The sequence below is a fragment of the Vicugna pacos genome, chromosome 13, assembly GCF_048564905.1.
Source record: "Vicugna pacos chromosome 13, VicPac4, whole genome shotgun sequence".
NCBI lineage: Eukaryota > Metazoa > Chordata > Mammalia > Artiodactyla > Camelidae > Vicugna > Vicugna pacos.
In genome coordinates, this window is record NC_132999.1 from 34,869,940 (window position 1) to 34,897,854 (window position 27,915).

General features: G+C 36.9%; 1 protein-coding gene across 3 annotated transcripts in view; it reads left to right on the forward strand.

Moving 5' to 3' along the window:
- The first annotated feature begins 9,572 nt into the window (after positions 1–9,572).
- Positions 9,573–27,915, forward strand: part of EIF2B3 (eukaryotic translation initiation factor 2B subunit gamma) — a 105,180-nt gene continuing 86,837 nt past the window's right edge. The window contains exons 1-3 of one of the 3 annotated variants that reach the window (XM_006200404.4): positions 9,573–9,729; positions 12,410–12,566; positions 16,677–16,822. In XM_006200404.4, the coding sequence (XP_006200466.1) occupies positions 12,419–12,566; positions 16,677–16,822 (294 nt within the window). In that variant the 5' untranslated portion in view covers positions 9,573–9,729; positions 12,410–12,418. Of the gene's footprint in view, positions 9,782–10,129; positions 10,198–12,409; positions 12,567–16,676; positions 16,823–27,915 lie in introns of those variants that run through there. The other 2 variants (XM_072974555.1, XM_072974554.1) reach the window with 2 other exon arrangements.

Consider the following 27,915-nt stretch of genomic DNA (forward strand, 5'->3'; position numbering starts at 1 on the left):
TTCCTACCACTGCCACCCCATATTCATCATTTCTGCATCACCTCCAGCCTGACTCCAAAGATTGTCTGCTGTCTTACCCCCAAGATTTTGCACAGGTTAAGGCCAGTTATGCCCTCTCTGAAATCTTAAATAGCTCCTCTTTGCCCAACTCTAAAATGAGGCCTAGACTTTAAACCTGCTCCCAGGCCTTACGCACGTTCCTGTCCTGGCCCTCCCTTCCTTAAGGGCCTCCATGACACTCCATCAGAGAAGCTTCTGCACATGGGAAAGTTGAATAAATGAGGAATTCATTCCTTAGGAGTGTGTTTATTGGACTCCTGAGGGATGTTAAAAAAGGTTGTTCCAGGAACTTCAGGGTCCTGCTGTGAGCCAAGGAGATGGTGTGTCAAGTGGGAGTGGTGGGGCTTCTCCTTGGGAAATTATTAAATCTGGAGTTGAGCAGGGAGATAAAGACTCCAGCAGTCAGAAGAGGGATTGGGTGGGGGTCGGGGGGTGGGGGAAGCTGGCCTGGCATCTTCCAGGATGGCTGTGGCAATTTGGAAGGGTACATCTTCAGAAATCAAGTGAGCAGAAGAATCTGCAGGCACAGGGAAACTTGTATAACTTAACAGTATCTAACCGTGTAAGCAATAAGGTCTTAATAAAGTGTTCTGGGTGTAGGTGGTTTCTACAGTTGGCCAAAAAAAAAAAAAAGAAAAGAAAAAAAAATTGACATCCTAGAGGACATAGCCTTGCATTGGCTGATAAACCACCAGGTCAGGATTTGACAGAAGAGGCAGCAGCATTACTGCCGACCTAGACTTACCCCCACGCTGCCTCCAATTGTAGCAGCTAAGGTGTGGTCTTTAAGAGTAAGTTCTCCCTGGAAGACCTTGCGGATGCAGTCGCCCCCAACGGCGTTCCGTAGAGAAATCTCGCTCTCGCATTGCTTCCCCATACCGTCCTCTAAGGGGCGCCCTGATGCTGCCTTAGCGGGCAAATCACCTTGGCCTTGAGTCCGGATCCCCAGGGCTCTGCGCACCCCGAGGTCCGTCTCGCCCTAACTCGGAGTCTAATGCCCCAGATGAACCTCCCCGGCAGCCCTCACCTTTCGGCTCCCCGACCCTTGCGCCGTGGGTGGTCCACTGGAGACATGCCCCTTCCTCCAGCAGCCCCTTCCCACCCAGGGAGCTGGAGGCGAAGGAAGGCCAGAGGCCGCTGCTCCCGCCCAGCTCCGCTCTTCCCGGCAAGCTCCCGCCCCTTGTCCCGCCCGTCCCCTGCTCTCCTCCTCAGGGAAGGGCCTGGCCAGCACGCCTCTGCAGGAGGTAATCTGTTTCTGTCTGGTACTGGCCACGTGATCCTCTTTGGTCCCTTTTACCAAATGGGACCCACACTGTATTTTGTAGCTTGCTTCTTATTCATTCATTCATTCATTCAGTGCCTGCATGGAGCATCTGTGTCAGGCGCCACACAAGGTGCAATAGGTAAAATGACGGCTAAACAGATAACATTTGCCCTCTTGAGATTTAACCTTTAATAGAAGAGACATCACGCAGATAATCAAATTAACAACATTTAGTAACATTTGTGTAAGAGCTCCAAGGGAGAAATGAAGGGTTTTGTTAGAACACAGAACAGGATGACTTTAACCAGTGAAATGCTAAGTCCTTAGGGAGAATAAGGGCACAAAGGCCAGCTGAGAAGCACGTTGAGTCCTGTGTTACTGGAGCGTGAAGGGAAGAGAGAGATGAGACTCCAGCCTTGGAGACTTGTTTTAGGGGGTTGGATTGAGTAACCACAAGGGGGTTAAGCGCCTTTGGCAGCTGTGTAGAAAATGAGTTGAAAGGGGGAGACTGGAGGCAAGAAGGAATCCAAGCAGGAAATGATGGTCACTGGGACACTCATTTTAACCATTATTTTTATTGGCTTCATTGTATTACACTGTAAGGAATTTCAAAACTTTTATTTATTTAAAACTCTCTATGGATGGACATTAAGGTTGTTTACAAATTTTCTATATTGAAAACTACAAATGTTATAATAAACATCCTCATACATATATCCTTGCATACCTATTTATTTTCTTAGAATAACTTCCTAAAATTACATCATCAAACTGCCAAATTGTCCTCTAGGAAGAATGTATCAATTGTCACTCCCTGTAGTGTCTATTTCCTAAATTCTTACCAACTTTGGGCATTGAGTTTAATGTGCAGAAAAATAGTATGATTGTTACTTCAATTTGCATTGCTTTGGTTATTTACTATATTGAGCAATTGTTTTTCTTCTTTATGAACTGCCCTTTATGTATTTTTGTCCATTTTTCTGTATGTTTCATTACACTTTTCTTATTGATTTATAACAATCTTTGTGTAGTAAGCAGATAATAAGCACAGCAAGGTACCTGCTAAGTGCTGTACATCTTGTTTTGTTTTGGAGGGGGAAGTAATAAGGTTTACTTATTTATTTTTAATGGAGGTACTGGGGATTGAGCCTAGGACCTTCTCCATGCTAAGCAGGCACTCTTCCACTGAGCTGTACCCTCCCTGGCTTGTACATCTTTTATCTTGTCTTATCTTCTCAACAACCCTATAAATTAAGTACTATTTCTAGACAAGAAACCTAGAGCAAAGATTAATTAACTTGCCCAGGGTCACGTAAGCAGTAAGCAATAAAGGTAGTATTTGGATGGTGGTCTGCCAGCCTAAAAACCTGCTGATGTGGTAACTAAGGTGCTATATTCTGTATATTAACACCTTTGCTGTGTCAGGTGTTATAAATACGTTTTTCCGGTCTGTACTTGCCACTTAATTTCATATATATTCTTTCCTAATGTACAATATGTAAAAGTTTTGTGGATGAAAAATCTTTTTCTTTATGAAAGAAACCATGTATTAGATTCATACCACAGGAAGGCAATATTGTACATTAGTCAGGAGTACATTCTCTAGAGTTCACTTGCCTGTATTCATATCCTGGCTTCACCACGTTCTAGCCGTTGACAATGGACAACAGCTAAGGGTTTTCCAAGTCCTTAACCAGTTTCCTCAGCTTCCTTGTTTGAAGTATTTATCCTTTAGCATTGACTTGAATGCTGTTTTCACATGCTCATCACTACTGTATGCTAAATTTTGATATATAAGAAATCCTCATTTTGCACAGTAGTGCCAGATGATAAAAATTGCCCTGCACTTTGAAACCAAGCAAAGAGATCTTAATAATCAATGGGTGAGTAATATTCCTTTGTATTTATATACCACATCTTCTTTATCCAGTCATCAGTCTGTTGGTGGACATTTAGGTTGTTTCCATGTCTTGGCTATTGTAAAAAATGCTGCTATGAACATTGGGGTGCATGTATCTTTTTGAATTAGAGTTTTCTCCAAATATATGCCTAGGAGTGGGAATTTTGGATCATATGGTAACTCTATTTTTAATTTTTTAAGGAACCTCCATAGTGGCTGCACCAATTTACATTCCCACCAACAATGTAGGAGGGTTCCTTTTTCTCCACACACTCTCCAGTGTTTATTATTTGTAGACTTTTTGATGATGGCAATTCTGACTGGTGTGAGGTGATACCTCATTGTAGTTTTTATTTCCATTTCTCTAATAATTAGCAATATTGAGTATCTTTTTCATGTGCCTGTTGCCCACCTGGATGTCTTCTTTGGAGAAATGTCTATTTAGGTCTTCTGCCCATTTTTTGTTTGGGTTGTTTGTTTTTTTGATATTAAGCTATATGAGCTGTTTGTATATTTTGGAAATTAGTCCCTTGTTGGTCATATCATTTGAAAATATCTTCTCCCAGTCTGTAGGTTATCTTTTCATTTTATTTATGGTTTCCTTTGCTGTGCAAAAGCTTTTAAATTTAATTAGTTCACATTTATTTATTTTTGCTTTAATTTCCATCACTCTAGGAGCTGGTTCAAAAAAAATATTGCTGAAATTTATGTCAAAGAGTGTTCTGCCTATGTTTCCTCTAGGAGTTTTATAGTGTCTAGTCTTAAATTTAGGTCCTTAATCCATTTTGAGTTTATTTTTGTATATAGTATTAATGTACCTCCATTAAAATAAATAAATAAATCTAATTACCTGTCCCCCCAATTTTTTTAAAGTTAAAAAAATTAAAAACTATCTTCCTGTCAATTATAAATGTATAAGGAAATGAAAAAATAGTAAAATTAATATTTATTTAGTACTCTGAAATCTAAAGCATTTAGAAGATTTGAGAATTAAATAGTTTCCTTTGTAAAACACTTACAAAAGTAATTTGAATAGTGCTTGGCTCTTTCTTCTTGCCTTATAATATGGAGGAAGCATCTTCTCTAAATCTTGGTGAATTGCCATACTCCTTTCTAGGTTTCGATCAGCTTCCAACATTTTATTCTTTGTACTTTCAATCTCATGAAATATCTCTGAGAATTCCTTTAATGTGAATTTTATTGCTGACATCACTTCCTCTGGGACATCTTCATCCTTTTTGTCACAACTATTTTCCTCATTTATGTAGATAAGGTTGCCTTCACTAAGTCCCTCTGGCTGTGTATCCATACTCTTTCACAACAGAAGTGTTAACTTTGCTTTGATATAACTACGTTTATGCTCAATTTGAATTTTACTTCCAGCATTATTAATTTTCATCTCTTTGCTGCACTTTCATTTTGTTGGCCAATTCTCAATTATCCATTTTTTAAAAATGTCCCATGGGTTTATCACTGGGAGACAAGGAAGCAACACAACTATATTGTTTGCTGTCTGTGAATGAATTGAATAAGAGGTGTGCAGTGACTAATCACCAACAGACTGAAAAAAGTGACATGATTGTTCACTCATGGTGCACATCCATCATGATCCAAATTGATTTTGATGACTTTTGGCAGTAGTCTAATTGCTTTTATGGAGGAGAGAATTTTTGGAGGAACTTAACCATTTTTACTGATGTCATCTATTCCTTTTGTATCTGCTTCTAAATTTATTAGATGGAAAGTTTTAGAAAGACTTAAATGAGACACCAGTTCCCAAATTTCAATAACCTCTATAAAACTCTAAGACTTTATGTTGTCAATATGGTGTTCTCCCTCTCCCTGTCCCTCCTCCCTGCCTAACTTTTTCTTATTTCCAAAGTACTTAGCACCTTTTAATATATGATACAGTTTACTCATTTATTATTTAAACTTCCTTCTAATTTATGCTGCCTATCCCTGCTAGGATGAAGTCTGGATTCTTTTTTGTTCACTAATATATCCTAAGAGCTCAAAACTATCTTTGGCATACAGTAGTCACTCAATAAATTGTTCAATAAACAAATGAACTGTGGCCTGTAAACAATACTTTCCAATTTAAAAACAAGGAAAATCAGCCATCTGAAAAGTTTTTTTCAATAAAGGAGGGGGAAAAAATCACCAAATTGATTAAATCACCCGTTTTTGAAGTTGACCCATCAGTTTAGAGCATAAATGTCCAGATTCTGACTTTCAAAACCACTAACAATGAAAATTCTGCGTGCTTGAAAGAAAATATTGGAACCCTAATTAGTGAAGTTTCTTTCCAAGCTCTTTATATAAACACTGTAGCATCATTTGCTCTCTAACTTATCATGAATCTATTGGGCAACTGCTGGCCTTATGTACAAAAATAAAACACAAATATTTTAGGACCTGCAATTGGTTGCCAAAGTAGAGTTTCTCTTTTCATTTTTATCTTTCACTCAGCACTCTAAAAATAATAATTCCCTGCCCTACTGACAAGTCCTCAGCCAGATGGAGTAGATGAATATTGTGATGTGGCCAGTAAATTCCCAAAGAGAGATCTCTTGCAGACCGTGGGAAGAGTATTTCTGAGCCAAGGCTCAACTTTTGAAAGATTTCCTTTGTCTTCCACAGTTCAAAGAGAACTTGAGAGCTTGACCTTCTTAAACTGTTTCCCCACCAAATACAAACACATACACATAAATGTCCCTTGGGAAAGAAATGTGAACAGGAAACAAACATTACATGGAACAGCCTATATTCAACAAGCATTTATTAAATATTCCCATTTAATTAATAATTAAAAATAAATAATAAGCATGAGGCTAGGCATGAGGGTTAATAATATGGATTGATTTAGTGAAAAGGAATGTTCAGGAGAAGAGATGTTGTCAGTGACCCAATCCCCTAGCTCAGTTTTCTTACCACCAAATGGGAGGACAAGGGAAAATTTATGAGAAAGTTCTAATTAGTTCAATATTATTTACTTAACATGTCCCAGATCCTACGCTAGGCCCTGCAGAGAGAGGAGCAAATAAGATACAGCCTTTGTCCTCAAATGGCTCCCAGTGTGATACAGAAGACTTGAAAAAGATGACAATCCTTTGTGGTGAGTGCCACAATCTAAATACTAGAAGCAGTGGGAGCCAGAAAGAAGGAATCCATGAGGCAGCAGTTCTTAAAGTATGCTCTTTAGAACTCAGGGAGTCCCCAAGACCCTTTCAGGATATCTTCATAATACTAAAGCACTGCTTCTTTCATTGTATTGATATTTACACTGATGGTACAAAAGCAATGGTCGATAAAACTGCAATCAAAACAGTGATACCAAACTGTACTAATAGTCATTATATTCTTCACTGCCACACACTTGCAATAAAAATAAAAATTAAAAAATAATAAAACAAAGTAAGTTTCACTTAAGAACATCTTTGATGAAGAAATAAAATAATTTTATTAAATCTTTGTCCTTGAGTACACATCTTTTTAATATTCTATATGTGAAATAGGAAGTACATGTGTAACACTTCTGCACATATGAAAGAAGCATGATGGCTGTCTCCAGGAAAAGGACCTGTGCAATTATTTGTTTTGTGAACAACTGCTTTTTTCACACAACACAATTATTTACTTGAAGGAACAACTGACAAACTATGGAAAAAACTTATCAAAATGAGTGAAACAAGCCAGTCACTTCAAAGAAAATCACTAACAATGATAATACTTGAGCTTTCAAGAGAAAATCAGAAGTTTGGAAAACTGGTATTTGTCATCACAAGCTTGCTATCTTTCTCAAGGACTTCTCTAATGAGGTTGATGGTGATATTAACTAATGTGATTTTTAAAGTATCATATAATGAATGAGTCAACATTGGGTAGATCTACATAACTTAGTGAACCAACATTTTACAAATGATTGATGCATCAAGTTGCAAAATCATGTGTGGGTAAAATTTCATTCAAAGTGCACGTACTATGAGTACAAAATGTTCACTGAAATAAATGATTCTACATTGCAACTAATCTTTAACAAACCACCACTTATTATTGAGTTTTGGTATAATATCAAAGAATACCCACAATTATCTGACAAAGGCTGTTACAATATCTCTCCCTTTTCCAACTGTGTGTGTGAGGTCAGGTTTTCATCACCCAAAACAATACATCACAACTGATGGGAGAACTCAGCTGTTCTCTATTAAGCCAGACATTAAAGAGATCTGCAAAAAGGTGAAACTATAGCATTCGTCTCACTAAATTATTCGTTTTGAAAACATAATTATGGCTTCACTAAAATGTTATTTATGTTACCATGTAACAGTTTTACTATTTTTATTTTTTAATGAATTAATGTTTTAAAATTTTCTCAGTTTAAAATTTTAATATAGTGGATGTCATAAGATACAGTCTACAAAAACGAAAGTTCTTTAGGACCTCCACTAATTTTCAAGAGTGTAAAGGGTCTAAAGACCAAAAAGTTTGGGAACTGCTGCCCTAAGGGAATAATTTTTTTTTGAAGTATACTTAGTTACAATGTGTCAGTTTCTGGTGTACAGCATAATGTCCCAGTCATGCATACACACACACACACACACAAACATATACACACACATATATTTGTTTTTCATTAAAGATTATTATAAGATATTGAATATAGTTCCCTGTGCTATACAGAAGAAATTTGTTTTTTTTATCTGTTTTTATATATAGTGGTTAACATTTGCAAATCTCAAACTCCCAGATTTATCCCTTTCCACCCTAAAGTGAGTTTGAACTGAAGCAATCCCTCAGCAACTTTACTCAACTAGAAAAGAAAGTCCTCTAGTTCGCAGAAAACATTTGCTAGTTTGAACATGAGCATTTAAAATGGAAGACTTCATAACTGGTTCTTATCTCAAAACTATGCTGTAATTCTCAGGGCTTCTGTCTGTTTGAGCTAATACCAAGGAGAGAAAGAATCTTGCTGCAGAAGGAAAGTTTCAGGTCTCTTGTGGCCAAATCAATCACTCCATGGCTCCCTTTTACCAACACATTCAGTGTTTTATTTTGAGTTAAAATAAATAGTTATCCAATAACTCATCACCAGGATTCTAAAGTGAAGGAGAGGCAGGGCAGGGATAAGCTGGTTTTATGGTTGTGGCCTCAGGACTTTTTTTTTTTTAGTAGGTTCTAAGCTGAGCTCCTACTTTTCTGGCTGAAAGTCTAGGAAAAATTACAAGTCCTATCCTCATTGATTGCTGTATCCTCAGCATCTAGCATCTAAGACATTGGTTGGCACATATTAGGCACTCAATAAATACTGTTGAATCAAGTAAAACTCCTTTATTTTTATTGCAGAAATACTCTGTCTCTTAACTGGCAGGGAGCCAAAGCAATTAAGGTTTAAGAGAGGATAGAAAATGAGGAAACTTCCAGAAGATGAGGAAATTGCAGTAATGTGTGGGAAGAGCATGGCCATTGTTCCCATTATCTCCTGTAGCTTAATGAACCACCCCAAAACTTACTGCTTAAAACAAAAAATTATTTTATTATTTTCTCTCACATAGTTGTCTAGGCTCAGGTGTTTGTGTTCTCTCACACAGTTGCAGCCTCTTAAGTGGTCTTCCAGCTTCCAGGGAATCTATTATCAACACAGCAACCAGAGTGATCCTTTTAAAATCTGTCATATGACTGCTCCTCTACTTAATTCAAAGTCCTCACAACGGCCTGCAAGATCCACAGGATCTTAATTCTCCACCCTCTCCCTCATTGCCTCTGACGTCCCCTGCCATCATTCATTCTCTCCCTAGCTTACTTCAGCCACATTGTCCTCTTTGCTGTTTTTTGAACTTGCCCTCTCTCTTCTGGGCCTTTGCACTTGCTGGCTAGTCTACTTGGAAAGCTCTTACCCAAGATACTCAGCTGACTCACTCTCTTCAAGCCATTGTTCAGTGTCACCATCTCCCTGAGACCTTCCCTAATCCCACACCCCCAGCTGTTTTGATGGCTAAAATGGATGCTTTCCATATCATAATTGTTTGGTTCAGAAAGCCAACGTTGAGTCGCCCCATTAGACACCACTGGAGTTAGAAAACCTTAGCAATCCTTGGCCTTCAAAGGCATTTGGTGATTTCCCCACTGGCTAGCCCCCAATAGCTGCTCCCAATGAGCTCTCTTTTCGCAGAGCGGTAGTTGGGGCTAGGTCGTAGAAGAACTGCCAGAAGGAAAAGATCGTGACGTCCCAATCTGGGTTTCAGCTCCCCTGCGCCATGAGGGACGCTCATTGGGCGTTGGTGATTGGTGAATGAACGAAAAGGCACAGGCGGCCCCGGCTCCTCTCCTCTGGGGAGCCGCGCACTTCTTGGCCGTCATCTATCACTCGGCTCTCGTCCCTTCTCCGCGGGCCTGCCCAGCGCGTCCCATCGATCTGCTCGGCTATCTCGCGCCTGCGCCTTTTCTGCTGTCAGTCGGCCGCGGCGTGAGGAGCGCAGGGAGCCGTAGCGGCGCGCTGGGGCTTGAGGTAAACCTGCGGCTTCTGAGCTGCCAGGCCGCGCGCGAGCTAGCTGGCGGGGGTGAGCCACGCGGTGGAGGCTGCTGGGCCCTACTTCACCAGGGGGAGGAGGGCCCCTCGAGCCTGGCCTGGGAGGGCCTGAGTGGGTGGCGGGGGTGCAGAGCCCCGGGTCGCCAGGTTGAGTGCCTGCCGGACCCGGCCGCGGGGCCGAGTGCCCGAACTAGAAGGGAGCTCTGGAAGAATCGGAGCCAACCACCTTGGGGCAACAGATGGAGAAAACGGAGTTTCAGGGAGGGAAGGATCTGCTAGAAGTCACAGCGAGTGAGCACCAGACCCAGGGCTGGGCGACCTGAGCACAGTGTCTGAACTCTTTCCACCTAAGTCTTTCATTCATTTATTCTGTTTTTAGTTGTGTAGGTTCAGGACAGTGAAATACAAGGAGGAATACAATAAGGTCTGGCTGAGAGATCAATTATGGTACGGTATTTTATCTTATCAGTTTACAAAGGGAGAAGGCAATGAGTATGCTATGACAGAGGCAGGGCTAAGATGCCGTGAACACCCACTATAAGCCTGAGAGACCAACGAGTCTGTGCCTTGATTCCCATCACCCAGAGTCGTGGCAGTGGCATTGAGACATTTGACATATTGGCTGATATCATGGAGTGTTCGTGATTGTCACCTGGAGCCTCACTGAGTGTAGGAACCTCAGATCCTAGTGACCTGGGTTCGAATGTCCCTTCTGCACATGTTTGAGCTTGACTCTTACACGGGGTTGCTGTGAGGTTGACAGATGCTCAGTCCACTGATTGAGTACCCGCCATCTGACTGGAATTGTGTCGGATACTGGGAATACAGCGGTGACAGTTAAGGAACTCACAGGAAATAGACATTTAAATAACTGCACAATAAAACCTATAAAGGCAGAGATGATCTGTACATAGTAGAGTGGAAGCACCTAACAGGAAAGGAGTTACTTCTATCAGGAGGGTGGGAAGGGTTAGGAATGGCTTTTTAGGCAAGGTGATTCTTGAACTGAGTCAAAAGTTTAATAGGGGTTACATACGAGGCACAGGAGAAAGGTAACTTAGGAAGCAAGGATAGCCATACAGAAACCAGAATTACACAACAGCATGGTTTGTTTGGCACGGAAGGCTTCCATGATCTAAGCTCTAATAATATCAAACACTTGTGCTTGTCACGGGATTGACATTATTTTGTGTGCTTTACACAGATTAACTCATTTAATATTCACAATGACTCTGAAGTAGAAAATGAGGAAAACTGAGGCTTGAAATAGTTATAGCCAGCCCTGGTTCACACAGCTGATTCATGGTAGAGCTAGAATTCAAACCCAGGCAGTCTGGCTCAAAGGTCTGTGAACTTAACCACCAGTCTGCCTTCTAGAAACTGAGGAAGCTGAAGAGTTTTAAATGTCAGGCACCTGGTTACATCACTTGCAAGTGGTGGAACTAGAACTCAAACTCAGGACTTTTAACTCTTAAGGGTCCAGTGCTCTTTTTATAGTAACATCAGATGTGGTGGAAGTTATATAGTGCAAAACTGAAGTTAAATTTTAGTCTGAGGGAATGCTTGCTGGAATTGAAATTACCGTATCTTTTAAGTGTGGATGTTATGCAAGAGCCTCACTTTGTGCTTGGGTATACTGGGTGTAAGTGTTGCAGTTTAGATACTGATGTGAGCAGCCCAGGACTGATCATAATTATGGCAAAGGCACAACGTTATTTGCTAGTTTGGTGTTAAATAATTTTTTTCTAAACATTGAATTTCACACTTGTATTTAAAAGGTTGCATCATTTGTTGTTAAGTCAAAGCATACTTTTATTTTAAATCAGTAAGTATTTATGACCTTTTAATGTGCCTCTCTTCTATAAAGAGATTTTTTGCCAGAAAGAGATTTTTTTGAATGTCAAAAGTTTCATTTATTACCTTGAGCCTGAAAAAGGAATTAATTTGGTTTGTTTCTGCAGTTGGGCTCTGCAAATCTAGGTTAAGATACAAGCCTACATTTGTGTTTATAATGATATCTTTCAGGTTGGTAGTAATGAGAAGATGGGAGCAGTTGGCTGGATTATTAGAAGAATCTTAAGTCATTTCATACTTTTCAGAGAGCTAATGTGCTTGTATTTGTACTGTTAATTCTAGTCAGAAGTTTTAATTTTTTTCAAGGAATATGAACTCACATATCAGAACTTACATATATTGGTAAACTCTTACTCCTTTAAGAGTCAGCTCATGCATTACTTTCCTATAAAACGTTCTTGTCTTTTCTAGGAAGACTGAAGTGTTACCATCACTATGTATACTTACTGTATCCTGGACATATTTCTTCCATGACATTAATGATAGTATATTGTAATTTACTGCATTTGTATTCACTTAATTGTGAGCAACCCAAGGGCAAAGACCAGATTTTTTAAAAAATTCACATCCATCTTCCAGCCCATCACCCCAGGCTGGAGCTGAGAGTATATATCAGTGAGTAAGAGAATAGGATAAATGTGATGTTTATACTGCAGCTAAGGAGTCTTTCTTATTCTGGTTATTGGAGTTGGAAGTGACGTATTTGACCTAAGTAGGTATCAATAAACTAAATAAAAATAGTGTTAATACTATTTGTGCTTTGATTTTTGTTACTTTTTTCTGTTGTTTTTCTCTGTGATTGCAGTTTGTAAAAATGGAATTTCAAGCAATAGTAATGGCAGTTGGAGGGGGATCTCGGATGACAGACCTGACTTCCAGCATTCCTAAACCTCTGCTTCCAGTTGGTAACAGACCTTTAATTTGGTACCCATTAAACCTGCTTGAGCGTGTAGGATTTGAAGGTGAGTTATGGCAATGAGATGTACTCATAAAACTTTTAGGGTGTTTAATCCCAATGATTTATCAGCTTTACAACAGTGAGAGAGGATTATTGAAAGAATACTAGGTCTCATCGTTGGCTGGAGACTGGCCTCTTCAGGAGTTTAGGAGTACTCCACTGTTGTGTGAAAAAGGTTGAGAAGATAGTGCTAAGTGTTGCTCTTTTAGAGTTGGTCTCAACAGTGATCCAAGATGAACCCTGAAAGGATGTCAGGACATGATATGAGGAATCTAGGTGCCTTATAGTCAGTACTTACTGAGAACCTGTATGTACCAGGTAATATATTAGGCACTGAAGTACAGAATTGAAAAGATAACTTAGGCCTAGATTTCTAGAACCTTAAAGTCTAGTGGAGAGATCCACATGTAAATAGATTATCATTGTGTAATGTGATAAATGTTGTAACAGACGCACATTAGAAGTGCTTCTTAGACGGGAATTGCTGTTTCTACTTGAGAGATTCAGAGAATGCTTTACAGAGTAGCTGACCCTTGAATTGAGTCTGGAAAAATAGATTACCAGACTGACCAGTGTGGAGAGAGCATTCCATACAGAAGTAATACATATGCAGAGATAGAGTCATGATCATCATAGCATGTTCTGGCAGCTACTTTTCATTTTATGTGTCTATAATATCAAGTGTAAGGAGGAGGAGAAGATACAATGAGAGAGATAAACAGGAGTCATGCTATGAAGGGCCTTGTGTTACATGCTGAGGAATTTAGATTTTTTCCTGAAAGCAATGGGAAACCAATGAAAAGTTTAAACCAAGGTAGATTTATATTTTAGCTATTCTAAGTCCTTTGCATCTTTATATAAATTTTAGAATCAGCTTATCAATTTCTACAAAAAAGCATTGTTGGAATTTTGACTGAGATTGCATTGAATCCATAGATCAATAGGAACAGAATTCACATCTTAACAATATTGAATCATCTGATCCAGCAGCACAGTATATGTCTCCATTTATTTAGGTCTTTTGTAATTTATCTCAATAGTGTTTTATAGTTTTCAATATATAAGGATTTACACATATTTTGTTAGATTTATTTTTAAGTAGTTGATATTTTTGTGCTATCATAAATGGTAATAAATTCCAGTTACCTGTTGTTTAATGCTAGAACATAAAAATACATTTTTTATCCTGATCTTGCCTCCTGTAGCTTTGCTAAATATACTTATTAATTCTTGTAGCTTTTTATAGATTCCTTAGGATTTTCTACAATTTGACCTAATTGACATAGAACATTACACTCAGTGAAGCAGAATGCACATCCTTTTCAAGTGTGAAGAGCTTTTACCAAGATAGGACATATTTTTGGAAATAAAATAGGTCTGAATAAGTTTATAAGGATTAAAATCATACAGAATATATTCTCTGACCACAGTAGGGTTACATTAAAAATCAATAACAGAAAGATATCAAGAGAACCCCTAGGTATTTGGCAGTTAAACCACATACTTCTACATAACTCAAAGAAGAAATCACAAGAGAAACACTGCTCATGCAGTGTTTAGAAGAAATTTTATAGCATTAAGTATTCCATGAGAAAACAAGAAATGTCTTGAATTATCATCTAAGCTTCTACTTTGACAAACTAGAAAAAGAAGAGCAGTTGAAACCCAAGTAAGTAGAAAAAAGGAGACAAAAATGATAAGAGCAGAAATAAATGAAATAGAAACCAAAAGCATTAGAGAAAATCAGTAAAACCAAAAGATGATTCTTTGAAAAAAATCAATAAAATTGTTAAATCTCTGGCTGGACTGATCAGAAAAAGCAGAGAAGACACAAATAATAATAGAAAGGAGAGCGGGGACATCACTACAGATCCTACAGACATTCAAAGATAATAAGCTAATATTGTTAACAACTTTATGGTAATAGATTTGACAGCTCAGATTTGCATTTTTAAAAAATTGCTTTGGAAGCTGTGTAAGGAATCAGTTTGAGGAAGTCAAGACCGTAAGCAGGGAGATGAGTTAGGAGACTAATACAAAAGTCCACACCAGCAATGAAGAGGGCCTGAGGTAAAGCTTCAGCAATAAGGATGGAGAAGTGGGAACATTTGAGAAAGTTGATGATTAATGGGGAGAGGTCATAGAAAAAGAGGAAACTAGAAAAACAGGGAAGAGTTCCTTCTACTTTTTGCTTAAGTAACTAGGTAGATGGTGATGCCAGTAACTAGGAAAGGGAATATAAGGAACAGGTTTGAGCAAAGACAAGTGAGTTTGGCTTTGGCCAGAATGAGTTTGAGGTGTCCTATAGTTAGATATAACAGATCAGAATACTAATACCAGATTGAGGTGGTGCAAGATCCTGGGCCCCAGGCTTGTGATCCAGTGTTCATTCCATTCATGCCTTCTTGAGAAAACCTGTGAATATTTCTATGCAATAGTCTGTATAACATTGATGTTAAAATATGTTTTATAACATATCTTTTTAGAGTTCAGTCTCACAGGTGAAGGACACATCTTAATACACTTTGAAATATCCTATTTTAAGAAGTTCTTATGGACTTGTCATCTATAACTTTCTTTTTCTTTTTGCTATTTCTTTAGTTATGCTTGGGAGGGAAGCCTTTTGTGGTATATTTAATACCCATTATATAGAAAATTCCCTCTCACTGAGGCTCACTCAGAATTTGGAGTGTCTCCTAAACATAAGATTCTGGAGTTGAACAGTCAAGTCTATGTTCACTCTGTTCATGTTGTTCATGATTTTAGAGAAGTTAACATAGCTCTACTTAGCAGTAGTCTCTCTCCACACAGAAGAGTCCTCGTCCAGTTATTAGACTCACTGCCTCATATTTACAATTACTCCCTTCACTCTGTCTAAAATGTCCTCTTCAACCTATGGAAATGTCACCTTCTCTTTGAAATCCCAAACAGTATATCACCCTGTCCTCTATGCTTTTATCATACTTTGTTTTTCTCTCAGTACCACGCAAGTCCCGCTTTATGCTGTAGTAAGTGGCATGGGAGACTGATCTTCCTGAGAACAGGTACTGTGTCTCATTCATCTTTGTAACAGCAGCATTTTACATACAGTATATACTAAAAAAATTTTTATTGGACTTGAATTCATCATGGCCTACTTCAAAGGCCATCCCTTCCGTGAACCTTCCTTAATTAATCATTTCCATGTCCAATTTCTCCATTTTAAGTTTCTTAAGAATAGGAACCATGTTTAATTCATTTCTGAGTTCTCCGTGTCTTTTGTCCTTTACATATTAAGTGTATTTGTATTTATTGGTTAAATGAGTGAGTTAGTGACTAAAAGAAAGTCAAGTGGAGAAAGGAAGAAAGAAAGAAGGAAGGAGGAAGGTTAAATGATTTGAAAGAGAAAGAAAGGAAGAAAGAAAAGGGAAGAAAATAGACAAAATAATGAGTACAGTGAAAGGAAAAGATAATTGAGCACTATCATGGAACAAGTAGTGGAAATTGTTGCACTTTAGAGATGCTAAAATCTGATCTTCAGATATCAGCAACACATGTTATGCTACAGTGGATTACATTACCCAGCCAAAGATCATAACAGAACCCCAAATTTTCTGTCATTGGTTGATAGCTATGTGAATAAGGTGAAGACATCTATTATGTGGAAATTCCTGTTAGTGGGTTCATTGTGATCCTCTGTGAAGCACTAATGGCTATCTGGTGGGAAGTTGTGGTACCTCTTTGTATTGAAAGAAGATTTAAAATGTAATCCCATTTGTATATGCTTTGATAAATGCTCTTCTGAATTCTTTACATTAGGAAGAAGTGATGTGTAATACATTAAAGTTTGGGCTTTAATCATATGGACCTTAGTTTTATCTTAGATCCGTTGCTTTAATAGTTTAATGTACCCTGAATAAAGTCACTTCATATCTTTTAGTCCAAGTTTCCTCACTTGTAAAATGAGATTGCTGTAAGAATTGAGAGATTGCATGTAAAATATGTTGAAAAGTCTCAAAAGTATTAGCTGTTATTAAATCTAGAAGTAGACCAAATCTGATTGAAATAGTGTAACCACTATCTAAATGAATGAAAGTTTTTGCACTTTTCCTTCTTTTCTTCTTTCATGCTATAGAAGTCATTGTCATTACAACCAGAGATGTCCAAAAGGCTCTATGTGCAGACTTTAAGATGAAAATGAAGCTAGATATTGTATGTATTCCTGATGAAGCTGACATGGGAACTGCAGATTCTCTGCGCCACATATATCAGAAACTTAAGGTGAAAAACTGTTTCTTGATTTTTATTGTTTATTGAAGATAAATATCATCGTGTGTTCCCAGTGCATTGCAGTTTACAATGCTTTTTTAAAAATATGCTCTTGCATCACATACTTTGTTGCCTATGTTTTAACTGCTTTTTAGTTTGCTTACTAGTCAACATTTAGACACTTTGTTGTCATAGTCACTAGTTTCCACTATTTTTCAGTCATAGTACATCTTTATAAAAAAGATAAACTTCAGATGTACTTCAAAAGATTCCATTTATATGAAGTTTATGAATAAGCAAAATTAATACATAGTGATAGAAGTCAGAGCAGCAGCTGACTCTGCAGATGAGAGATTGACTGGAAAGAAGTACAAAGGAAGTTTTAAAAATTTCAGATCCCCCATATGATAATGTCTGAATGTTTAGTCTCCTTTGATTAAGAAATTAACACAGGCATATGGATATGAGGAGATAGTCTCTTAACTGGTCTGTGGCCCATGAACTGAGAGAGATCCACTGTACATTGTTCTAAAATTGATGTCCTTTGGAAAAATTCATTCTGTGTAATAATGTTGCCATCTTGTTTGAATTAGGGAGCAGAATTTCTCCTGCTATTATTGGTGACTGCAAATATATGTATTAATAGTTTCAACCTACCTATGCACTAAAGAACAAAAAATTAATGCAGATATGTACATGGCTGTCCCCCTTTATTGAAAATAGTTTACACACAGTAAAATACACAGTTATCAACTATATAGTTCTATGAGGTTATCATTACCCAAATCTAGAGCATTTCCATCACCTCTGAAAGTTCCTTTGTGCTTCATTTAAGTCAGTCCCCCACCTTTAGAGACAACTGCTATTCTGATTTCTATCACCATATGTTAATTTTGCTTGTTCATGAACTCAGTATAAATAGAATCATATAATTTTATTCTGGTTTCTTTTGTTCAACAACACTTCTCAGATTCATTCATATTATTGCAGGTATAACTAGTTCTTTTTTATTGCTGAGTAGTATTCCATTGAATAAATATACCACTATTTACACACTTTTCTGTTGAGGGTCATTTGGATTGTTTCTCATTTTTAGGTATTATGAATCAAGCTGCTATGAGCATTGTTCTGCAACTCTTTTTGTAAAAATATTCTGAGTTATAGGGCTTACTTTATTACAAACTGCCAGATAGTTTTCTAAGTGATTGTACATTTTACACTTCCCTCAACAATGTGTGAGAACTGCATTTGCTTTACATCTTTAGCAACACTTAGTATTGTCAGTCTTTTAGTTCTAAATTCTAGTGGATGTTATGTCATGCCATCTCATTGTGGTTTTAACTTGCATTTCCTTGATAGTATGATGCTGATCACCTTTTCATGTAGTTATTGACCATTTGTATATCTTCACAGAATGTCTGTTTAAGGCATTTGTCTATGTTTTTAGTTTGCCTTTATATTATTGATTATAGAAATACTTTATATATTATAGATGCAAACCTTTTGTCAGATATGTGTTGTGAATATTTTCTGCCAGTCCGTCACTTGCCTTGTTACATTCTTAATGGTGACTTTGATGACTAGAAGTTTTAAATGTTGATGAAATCCAGATTACTGATTTTTTCTTTTAGGGTTAGTGCTTTTTGTTTCCTAAGAAGTTTTTGCTTACCCCAAGCTTATAAAGATATTCTTTTGTGTTTACTTCTAGAAATGTTATGGATATAAAGATTATTTTTTTCTATATGGATATTCAGTTGTTCCAGCATCATTTGTTAAAAAGACTTTCCTTTCTCCATTGAATTGCACTGGTGCCTGAAAATCAATTGACCATTTATGTGTGTTCTACTTCTGTTCTCTCTACTTTGTTCCATTGGTCTATTTGTCTGTCTCTACCACATTGAATAAAGTCTTGATTACTTTAACTTTACATAGTAAGTCTTGAAATCAGATAGTGTAAAGTCTGCTAACATTGTTCCTTTTCCTTAAAATTGCCTTGGTTATTCTTGATCCTTTGCATTTCCATATAAATTTTAGAATCAGTTTGCCAGTTTTTACAAAAAAAAGCTTTCTGGGATTTTGATTGGAATTGCATTGAATCTATAGATCAATTTGGGGTGAATTGACATATTAATGTTCAATCTTCCAATCCTTGAACATCTGTTTATTTAGATTTCCTGTAATTTCTCTCAATAGTGTTTTGGCATTTTCAGTGTAGAGGTTTTGAACATCGTTCAATAATTTTTTTCTTATTTCATTTCTGTTTAATTTGATATTGTAACTAGTATTCTATTTTCCAATTGTTTATTGCTTGTGTATAGGCATACTACTGGTCTTTGTATATTGACCTTGTGCCCTGCGGCTCTGTTAAATTGTAGATCCTTTAAGACTTTCTAATACATCATCATGTTGCCTGCAAATAAAAACAGTATTACATCTTTCTTTTTAATCTTAATGCCTTTTCTTTTTTTTTTATTATCTTATTGTCCTGGTCAGGGCCTACAGTGCAATGTATATAGGCATTTCCTTTTCCTTTTTGGCCTTCTTTTTTGTCTTTCTTTCCTTCCACCCAAGGAGGCCTTGGTGCTTCTGATTGCAGCAGTGATTTCCAATACCATAATGTTGAGTGTGTTGCATTCTGGAGTGCAGCTGCTTATTTCTTTAGGGAAGATATGGAAAATTTCACTAGAATAATGAGAAGAGAACTCTGTTTTTTCACAGGGACAGATGCCAGGTTTATCAAGAAACTAAGGGTGTTTAGTGGTCTTCCCAGGGGCTGTTTTAGTTATTGTCTAAAAGTTTAGAATGGAGGTATAAACTAAACTTTCTTTGCTCTCTAATCTATAAATCTTAGAAATGTTATTTTTGCCCTAGCCTGGAACTGGAGATCCTGGGAGTTTCATGCAAATGAGTTCTTACAACTCTTAGAGGCTTGAAAGATAACAGTGGCAACTATTAATAGGAGAGGGCATGAGGAGAAGAGTAAAGTAATTGCCGAAAGGACATTTTACTCCCAAGTTACTACTTCTTATGGTTTTGATCACTTACTCCTTATTATAGGGCTTCCTCTTGCACCTAAGATCAGGATCCTTAATAAGTCATTCTGTACAGTCTCATTTCTTTTCCTCCCTTACCCCTTTGTTTCCACATCATTTACACAGCATCCCTTACATGTAATCCTACCTCTGAGCTTTCTTCTCAAGCTTTGGCTTGACTTTGGCTAGCAAGTTTCTGCTCTCTTTGCTATCTCTACTTTGTTTCTCCTACCAATGGCTTCTGAAATCCTGGCTTCACATCAGCTTACATTCTAACCTGGAGTAGAAGGCAAAAAGCTAACCTGTGGAGGAGCATAAGTAGACTCCTGAATAGCCATTAAGAACAGAGTAAAACCTGAGCCAAAATTCAGAACGTCTGGTTGGGATCAGCATAAATTTGTAGGAAGCACAATGAAAATATGTGTAAACAGTTAAAAAAAAAAAGTGAGACAGCCTGAGGAGGCAGTTTCTCAGTGTTTGCTAAGGGATGTAGGGTACCTCCCAAGGGAGAAAGTTGTACCCCTAGACTCTGCCATGGTTTAAAAGCAGTGCCACTTTGAGCCAATTTATTTCTCTTTCCCTGTGCCCACAAAGCAACTTCCTAAACATTAGGAAACTCTTTTGGTTGGTTTTCAGTAAGATTTTAGGGACAATAAGAATATTCCCTTTGAGAGTTTTGGGTTTATTGCTTTTGGTTCTTTTATCTTTACTGACCTCCTCCAGCTTGAGTTCCCCAAATATTACTGTGAGCTTATCCCATGTGGCTTCTGCCTTTCTCAGAAGAAGAGCACAATAGTATGTTAGCTTTATTTGGCTTCTTTGTTTAAAATGTATTTTGCCATTTAAATTTATCTTTGTCGTTTGCATTGCATTTGCTAAATGTATTGCAATCCTATTTGTACGTGGAGACTTCTGTCATGTGTGCTTATAGACTCTTGGAGCTGACATCATATTTGCTGTGTTATGTTTTTTCATCTTCTTTCATTTGGTTTTATTCTTCTGGCACTGTTTTCTACCTCATTTTGCCTTATCTCATCCCACAATTTTGCTGATTTACTGGCTTCTCACTTTTTGTTTCAGCTGCCTAAACCTCTTTCCTTGACTTATCAAGTGAGATTATTGGCTCATTCATTTTCCCAGGCCCTGGGTGAGTGAGCTCCATTCTTATAACTGGTGTTGATAATATAGAAGTTCTTAGATTTTATATTTGCTTCATAATAGTATTTCATATTGACGAATGATTCAATCTTATCTACGTCTGAACTCATTCATTTGGCAAATATTTATTCAGAGGCAATTAATAATAATGATTAAAATTGCTATTTATTAAACACCAATTGTGGACCAGACAGTTATTTTTTTAACTTTTTACTATGGAAAATTTCAAACATGTACGGAAGTACATAGAACATTGCTCATGTATCTGTCACCCAGCTTCAACAGTTACCAACCCATGGCAAATTTTATTTCGTCTATATTCCCACCCAACTTGCTCTCTCTCATGTTCTTTTGAAGCAAACCTCGTATATCATATTATTTCATCTATATATATTTCAGAATATTGCTAAGATGAGGACTTTTTAAAAACATAAAAAAGTATAATGCCATTATTTCACCTAAAAATTAATAATAATTCATTAGTTTCATCAAGTATCCAGTGTATGAGTTTCCAGTTGCCTCATAGAGTTTTTAGTGTGTTTAAATCAGGAAGCAAATAAGGACTGCATATTATAATTGATTAAAATGTCTCTTTTAATATATAGATTTTCCCTTTATCTCTTTTTTTCCCCTTACAATCTATATGTTGAAGGAACTGGGTATTTTTCTTGTAGAGTTTCCCATAGTCCGCATTGTACTGATTGCCACCCTGTGGTGGTGTTTAAAAAGGGTTCCTCTCTCTATATTTTCTATAAATTGGTGGTTGAACCTAGAGGCTAAATCAAATTCCTGTTTGGATTTTTTGGCAAGACTATTTCATAGATGGTGGTATGTTCTGTCTGGAGGCACATAATTTCTGATTGTCTCTTTTTTTTGGCATTAGTGTCTGTCAGTGATCATTACCACCAGTCTGTAGTCCTTGTCTCTCCAGTCATTTGGCTATCTGAAGCTTATTTCTAGTAGATTGCTTAAGAAGTGCTCATGTAATCAGTGTTCAATAGATTATCTGTAGCCTTTATATTTATAAGCCAATTTATATGGATATAAAATCCTTGACTCACATTGTTTTCTTAAATATCTTAAGTATATTCTCTCATTATCTTCTATTATAAAATGTTATTGTCAAAACAGTCCAAGTGAAAATCTGCTTTTCTTTCCCTTATGAGTAACTTCATCCTTTTGTCTGAATTCCCAAAGGAATTTTTATTTTTCTTTAAAATGTTGTGGTTTTACTACAAAAACCCACTGATGTTCCAAATCATGTTTTCTAGATATGTCATATGTCCTTTTCCTGTGATGTTTTAGCCTTTTTTATTATTTCAGAGAAGTTCTGTAGAATTATAGTTTCAGGCATTTGTTCTGTTCTATTGCTTTGGTTTTAGTCTTTGAGACTCTTATATATATGCTAGATCTTTGTTGCTTATCTTCTCTTTCAGCTACTTTGCCTCAAATCCTTTTTATTTACTTATTTTTTTAACTTTAAGATTTTTTTCCTTTTTCACATTCTGTTTCCTTTAAGGCATTATGAGTTGTGTTTTATTCACTCTTGCTTTCTTCCTAATTTAGCTGTTATTTTGAAGTGATTTTTTTCTTTTATTTCTAATTCATTCTTGAGTTCTGTCATTTCATTTCTAACTTTTCTAATTTAGATTTACATACTGTTCTTTCACATCTTCTATCATTTCCTTTTTATCTTTTTCAATAATAACCTTGTATAGGGTTTGACTGTAATCCTTTTTTATCACTAATTTTAACCTGAGATTAGTTTGCCTAAATTTTTAGAAGGGAAGGGTGAGTCAGGATAGCTCTTCTAGTTTCATAGCTCTGGAGACCCCTCTTTTGAGATCTTCCTCCTCTGCTCTGTTATCTTCATTTTATCTGGCCTTTCTCTTTCCTTTGCACTGATTCTTCTTGTCCTGCTCAATTTGGATTCTGTTCCCAGTGATTTATTCTCAGTGCAGGGCTTCATGTTGAAAGTGAATATTGGTTCATTAGTTTCAAGAATTCATAGGGCCAAGACTGCACCAACCCCTTCAAACCTTACTGAGAATAGATAAGGGGACTGTCTTAGGAGAGTTCAGTGGAAGAATTAGTGATTGAATCTTAGTCTCTTCAGAGCCTAAGCTCTTAACTAGTATACTGTGCCATATAGTCTGGGTTAAAGGTAAGAATAGAATATGTACTTTATCCTGTAGGGATACTTTGAAGGATCATTATCAGGTTAATATTTTAGAAATATCACTGCATGAGTGAGGAGAGCCAGAGAGACCACTGGGAGGCTATTGCAGCAGTCTGGTAAGAACTGAGGAAGGACCAAACCAAGGCATTGGCAGTGGTAATGGAGAGTTGGGGACAAATTGGGGAATATTTAGAATTTTTAAGACTAATTGGGTATGGGAGATTAATGAAGGCGGGGTCAAGCGTGACTCCCAGGTTTCAAGCAAGAGTAACTGGATGTATGGTGGTGACATTCACAAATTTAGAGGCTACAGGGCAAGGAATAAGTTTATAGGGATAATATGCTGTGTAACTGCATTTAGCTTACTAAATATACTCTGCCTTTGCAATTTCATAAATGGATATTTGCATATCTACCTGGAACACTTCAGTTCCCTTTATCCCTACCTAAATAACTAATTCCTGATGATCTGTCTTAACCTGGATTTCCCCCCCAAAACAGAGCCTAAGATAAGGGTATGTGTATGGGTAGTTTATTTTGAGATGTGATCTCAAGGAACAGGAGTGGGATTTGGAAAGAGTTATATAGGGGAAAAGGGAAAGCCAATCTAATTGTTTGTTATGGATTTGGTTACCACTGTGGGCAACTGAGGCTTCTACTGGAGACCTTCTGAGGGGCCATGTGAAATATACCTCAGAATAATTGCCCAAGACTTGGAAAAGAGGAGTATTTATTCACTGGCTTTCTTTACCCATTAGTCAAAGCTTGCCCCATGGATATACATTTCCTCACACTTCAAGATTTGCATGTGTGCCAGAATGACTGAGTGGGTTCCCACAAGTATCCCACATGGTGGTTGCTGGAAATCTCTCAGCAGAAAGTGAGAGATGACTGGTGCACAAAGTAAGATGCTGTCAGGTTACATAGCTGATGGCCAGAGCAATGGCTGGAATAAAAAGATGGACCCACAGAATGTGAGACGGATCATAAGAGATGTCTTACTCATCTTTCAGGGTTTGACTTAAACTTCCTTGCCCTGGAAGCCTTCCTCAGCCTCCAAAGATAAATTAATTGCCCCTCTTAATTGTTCCCTAAGCACCCTGTTATCCTTATTATATAACATTTTAATATAAAACAGTGCTATAATTCCTATTATCTGTTTCCCTCTCTTCCTATCTCTTGATAGATTGGGATAGAATTAGAGTCCAAGGGAACAATTTTCTTATTTCAAATGAGAGAAGCTAAAGGATAGTAAAGGATTAGACCATCCACTTTAAATATTAAAGGCTATAAGGACCTAGATGGTTGGAATTTTACCTTATTAACTCTAGAATCTACAGTGCCCAGTGCAAAGTTTGGCACTTATTACTGGTCAAAATACAATTTTTTTTTGAATGGGTGAATCAATGTATGATGACTGAATGAATGAATGAATTGATGGATAAAAAAATAAAAGTTCAGTTTTAGACCTGTTAAGAGTTAGATTCTACTGGGATATCTAGCAGATAGTTGATAAACTTATGTAGAATTCAGGGAGAAGATCTGAGCTAGAGATATAGGTCAAGAGTCATCAGCTTCTAAGTGATAGCTGAAGGCATGAAGTAAACCATCTTTCCCACAAGAATGAGTAGAGTAAATAAAGAAAAGACAGAGTACAGAAGGCCTAAGGAAATACCAATACTTAATAGATAGGTAGAAGAAGAAAACCCTCTGAAAGAGTTAAGAGAGACACTCGTGATTGTGGATGTTTTAAAATAATAGATAAATAATAACTAATACACACATGTGGTTCAGAAATTTTTAAAGGTGTAAAAAGGATTATGGTAAAATGCTTTCCTTTCTTCCCTATCTACCAACCACCCAGATCTGCATATTAGCAGTCACTGTTACTAGTTTCTTTTTTTTTTTAACATTTTTTATTGATTTATAATCATTTTACAATGTTGTGTCAAATTCCAGTGTTCAGCACAATTTTTCAGTCATTCATGGACATATACACACTCATTGTCACATTTTTTTCTCTGTGATTTATCATAACATTTTGTGTATATTTCCCTGTGCTATACAGTGTAAGTTTCTTATACTTTGAGGGTGTTTTTAGGATGGCAGCAACTTGAACGTGTTTATATGAGAGTAAAAGGGACAGTACAGAAGTACAGAAGAAAGGAGGTAATGATGAATCAAGTCCCCAAGGAGACAAGAAGGAATAATGGTATAGTTTTGGGCAGGAGGAAGGCTACATCTTCCCCTGACATGAGAGGAAAGGAGAGAAGAGAAGCCTCAAATGCAGATCAGGAAGGAGAACAGAAGTTAAAATAATTTACTCCTGAGGCCTCTATATTCTTGATAAAATAGGAGGAAGAGTTGTCTGTTGAGAATGTGAGAAGAGGAAGGTGATGGGATTGGGACCTGGGAGTAATGAAGTTTTAGAATTGCCACTTGAAAATGGAAGAGGGCTACTAGGGACACTGAGTTACATCAGTGACTAGTTATATCAGGGGTGTAACTGAGGTTGAAGAATATACATTTACAGTTACTGCAGTTAACACAGTTGTGGGTTTTTTTCTTTCTTTCTTTGCCCCCTCCCCCTCACCAGGTGTCTAGGTATAGAGGAGAAGACATGTTTGAATTGATCTGGGATATGGGAAAGGCCAGCATTTGTACCCACTGGAGAGAGTAGAAAACTGAGACTGGGAAAAATGAGATTTGGCTAAGGGCTCAATAGACAAAGGCCTTCTTTCTCTTTATGGCATGAACTTGGCAGAAACTTTCCTCCCAGAGCCAGTTCCTCCAGATTGGATCTGAGTCCTGGGTGAGAGTTTAATCCATTCCTTTTCTGTGGGGTAGCTAGTTTGCTTTCATTTCTTTAACTATGTACACTGCTACAGTGGACATCCTTGCACCAATTTCTTTGTGCTCTTGTTGTGATGATAGACACCTGAAGTTAATGTGTGGGTTGTAAGTTATGTGCATGTCCAGCTTTACTAGATATTGGCAAAGTGTTCTCCAAAGTAGTCATACTATTTTACATTCCCACCAGTAGTATGAATTAGAGTTCTGGTTTCTCCTTCTCCTCACTAACAACTGGTATTCTCAGACTTAAGTTTTTAATAATATGATGGGTGTGAAATGATACCTCACTGTTGGTTTAACTTTGAAATTTCATTGATTACTTGAGAGTTTTTTGCTAGGTATATTGGGTACTTTCCTTTTCAGTGAATTTCTTGTTCATATCATTTGCCCACTTTTTGTTTGGGTTGTTTTCTTTTTCTTACTGATTTGTATATACTCACTATGTTCTGTATATTAATCCTCTACCAGTTATATGGGTTATATGGGCAATTTCCCCCCAGTCTGTGTCACCTCTATTTTCTCGTTGTTTATAGTATCTTTTGTCATACAGAAGTCTTAAGCATTTTTTGTGGTTACCTAGATCAGTCTTTTCCATTATGGTCAGTGCTTTTTGTGTCTGTCTTAATAGACTCCTGCCATCTAAAACTTTACAATTTTGCTTTTCATATTTTGATTTTTAAACCAGTATTTATATTTGCATATGACTTGAAATACATAGCTAAATTTATCTTTTTTTCCAAATGAATAGTTGGTTATCTCAGCACAATTTGTTGAATAATCTTTCTCTCCCTGATTAATACCAAGCTCCACATATGCATGGGACTACTTCTAAGCTTTCTCTTCTGTTCCACTAGTCTAGTTGTCTTTTCCTTCACCAGTACCCTATTGTTTGAATTACCATAGCTTTATAGAAATTCTGTCTAGTAGGATGACTTCTCTACCTCACCTTATTATAATTTTTCTTTAAAGTTGTCTTGGCTATTCTTCACTTTTGACATGAATTTTAGTATCAGCCATGAAAAATCTTCTCTTGGTGTTTAATTGGAATTACAGTGATTTTCAGATTAATTTGAGAGAGTTGGCATTTTTTAATACTGAGTTTTTCTATTCCTTGCCCATAATATATTTCTCTTTATTAAGAATACTTTTGTGTTTTTTAAGTAAAGTTTGATAGTTTACTATAAAAATGTCTTACATATCTTCTGTTGAATTTATTGGTAGATGCTTTCTAGTGTTGTTATTGCAAATGGTATTTTTTTCTTTTTTTTTTAAACATGGTATTTTTTTTAAAGGTCCACACATTATATTTGGTTATATCTTTTTAGTTTCTTTTACTTTAGAACAGTCTCCTCTCCACTTGATTTTTTCCTTATGCCATTGACTTATCAAATTAAAACAAGTTATTTATCCTATAGAGTCCCCATCCCTGGTGTGTCTAATTGCTTTCTACTGATGTCATTTAATTTTTTTTTGATTAACATTTTGTTTTTTTTTTAAATTGAGGTATAATTGACATGAAATATTATATTAGTTTCAGGTATACAGTATAATGATTCCATATTTGTATATATTGTGAGATGATCATAATAAGTCTAGTTAACATTTGTCACCATACATAGTTACAGAATTTTTTTTTCCTGTGATGAGAACTTTAAAGATCTACTCTTAGCAGCTTTCTTTTCTTTTCTTTTCTTTTCTTTTCTTTTCTTTTCTTTTCTTTTCTTTTCTTTTCTTTTCTTTTCAAGAAAGTTTTTGCTTTTGTTTTTAGTGCAGGTACTGGGAATTGAGCCCAGGACCTGGGGGGTGGTAAGCATGCACTCTATCACTAAGGTATCCCCCACCTTAGTAACTTTCAAATATGCAATACAATATCATTAACTATA